At 45.6% G+C, this 2891-nt stretch overlaps 1 protein-coding gene across 1 annotated transcript; it reads right to left on the bottom strand.

Annotated features, from left to right (window-relative positions):
* Window positions 1–1306: 1306 nt before the first annotated feature.
* Window positions 1307–2891, bottom strand: BBS10 (Bardet-Biedl syndrome 10; the record flags this gene model as incomplete). Its single annotated transcript, XM_042017564.1, has 1 exon — window positions 1307–2891. A coding segment is annotated over one exon (1557 nt), but the record flags the coding sequence as incomplete, so codon positions are not given.

Below are 2891 nucleotides of genomic sequence, written 5' to 3'. Positions count from 1 at the left end.
ATATGTAAAATTTCAACAGAAAGTTGTAGTCAAATAAAGCATTGCTGACAAAACACCTGAAAGAACTTTGGTAGTTTGAGTCTTCTGAAGAAACTGAAAAAGGAAAAGCATAAAGTAACGGGGGGGGTGTGTGTGTGTGTGTGTGAATCTCTTTACTAGTTGTAATCATCTCAGGTATAGCAGGTAAACATGATTTATGTCTCTGGTTTTAAACAGCCCCACTAATTTTATTTAATGGAAGATTAAGAAAAAAATGCCATTACTCTCTATTATGCAACACTGGCAAATGCACAGAGAACCAATTTGATACCATTATCAGCTGCAGCTGATGAAGTTACTCAAAAACCTCCTCCATCAAACCTGTAGTTTTTAGGACCCAGTGGAAAGGGAGGTATACATGTATGTGGTACTGGGCTTAAAGCAAATATTATTAGGGTGAAAATCCTGGGGGAAAAAAACTGGGAAAAACCAGAAGCAACCGAAGAACCAACCCAGAATAAAATCCCTAATGATCAAAGTCTGAACTGTCTCAGGTTTTTCACACAGAACTGCATTAGGCCTGGCTCAACTTCTCCCATAAGTATACAGCCTTTTATAGCAGGACCACAACTCAACCCATGTTGTAATAAGGAATGTCACATTAACTAATTTACCAGAGAAACTGCCATAAAGTCAAATTATTCCTCACTCTTCTAGTTCAACTGAAATGAACTCAGTGGAAGATAAAAATGCTGCATCTCCTATCAGAAAATTCTTCATCGGGATACACCACAGTGGCTTACTGCTGCCTGCCCCAGTGCTGAACAGGCTAACAACAGTTATGTTTTTCCCTTTATATTCAAAACCACGATGTATTAAAAATATTTTAATTAAAAAAAAAAACATTTAGTCTGGCTAATTATGAAGGCTAAAAAAAAATCCCCCCCCCTGGTTTGTAACTTGCAAGTTCAGTGGCTCATGTCATACTGGCAACTTTTAACATGCCAAGAAAACTAATCACATCTAGCTTGTGAAAACACTCAATCCACCAAAAGAGGCAAAGTCCATCCTCGGCTTGAATGTACACAGGATCCTCAGCATGTGGATGGAGACTGCAATGCACATCTTCTGCAGTGGAAATCAGCTACACTTTCATGCTCAAAATGTCAAGTTCATGTTGTTTACAACCCAGTTTTCCACAGTCTCAGCTGGTTAGCCTTTTTCTTCTAAGAGAAGAAGCACATTAGGTCTAAAAGACATCTTTTACTCTCTAGCATTGAATTTTGAGACATGTCCATTTGACAAGAAGACACAAGAAAACAACACATAACCAAAATCAGTCTTTATTAACGATTTCAAAAGTCATTTTCTGAGTCACAATCCTCAATTCTTTGGAGCGGCCGCCTAATACCGATTATTAAGTCTACAGAGAGAAGCTCTGTAACACAATGAAGAACTGAAATGACTAACTGGTATTTGCAATACACTGACTCTAAGCCTTCATTATTTACAGGCAGTGGCTGATTTTTTCGGAGCGAATTAATGGCTTCAAGATAGAATTTGGTAAAGCCATCTCGTTCTGCCCTCCTGTACAAGGCCTTGGGAATACTTAGCAAAGCATCAGCAACCACGTTAGACACAACAGTTACCTCTGACTGCTGACACTGTTTTGCATAGTCCTGAATATAATAATGTAACAGGATTTCAAAGTAACCTCCTACTGGCAAAACTGGTCCCGCTTCTATGAGGGAGTTGGAGTAATCCTGTGCAATACCTACACAACTCTCCTCCTCTTTAAATGGAACGATATGGCAACATGTTTTTTCTAGACCTTTGCCACCATGCAGGCACTCACACACAGTGACTATATCGGGGTTATGTGCCACTAGCACAGCAGTGCTGTGGTTCTTTTGATTGTTGACCAGCAGATCACTTTTATGAGGGTCTAAAATTTTTGTCTCTGTTTCATCACTAAGTGCTTTCAGCTGACATTCAGAAACCTGGTTACTATTACAAGTATTTTCTGTTACCAGTTGTTTCTGAGCAGCTGAAAAATGCCAAGTGCAAACATCTGAGGCTTCACTCTGGCTTTCACCTTCCGCTTTCCATTCCTCTCTCTGATCAACTGTTTTAAACACCTGCTGCAGCATTGTGAACGCCTCCTGTAAAGCAGCAGCATGCTGCTCATTAACGCCATCGACCGGCCCACAAAGGATCAGGCAATGGGGCTGGAAGGCGCACACACTGCTGAAGCCAATGTGGACACATCTCTTGGAGATAAGCAGCAAGGGCAGGCAAAACGTTACCGCAGCAGTTTCGGTTATTTCTCTGTCCATGTTATCACCGAAAGATGCGTAAGGGGAGACGCCGGTGATTTCACTGATAAGGGCCATTTCTTCCGACGATAAACACTCTACCACAGACACACCATATAATTGGGCATAGTAGATAACTACTTCTTCTTGCTTCGCACTCGACAGTAAAAGCTTAACGTTGTTGCTCTGCAAGCGTTTCATTAAGGCTTCTGTCCTCCTAGTGACCCAGCGCAGGGAAGCCTGATACTGACCCTCAGAGTCTACAACAAACTCGACGCCGGGGGCCGTCAGGGCGGGCCGCAGCGGCTCGGTGACGAGCAGGGCCCGCAGCTCCCCGTCCGCCGGGCAGTAAGCAGCGAAGTCCCTGCGGAGGACGATGCCGGGCAGGACCCTGGAGCTCGCCAGGGGCAGGCCGGGCACGGCGGCGTGCAGCTCCGGGAACCGCCGGCCGAGGAGCCGCAGCGCCTGCGGGCGGGCGGCGGCGCTCGGGGCCCAGCGGCGGCACAGCTCGGCGCAGAGCCGCGCCAGGCGCTGCCGCTCGCCGGGGCCCAGCCGGCCGGCCAGGTACGGCTCCAGCAGCGCCTCCAGCCGGCCGAG

Source organism: Corvus kubaryi, unplaced genomic scaffold (assembly GCF_017639235.1).
Source record: "Corvus kubaryi isolate FWS band 111438036 unplaced genomic scaffold, C.kubaryi_AGA036_p1.0 137, whole genome shotgun sequence".
NCBI classification, from domain to species: Eukaryota; Metazoa; Chordata; class Aves; order Passeriformes; family Corvidae; genus Corvus; species Corvus kubaryi.
This window is presented reverse-complemented; position numbering and strand designations above follow the sequence as displayed.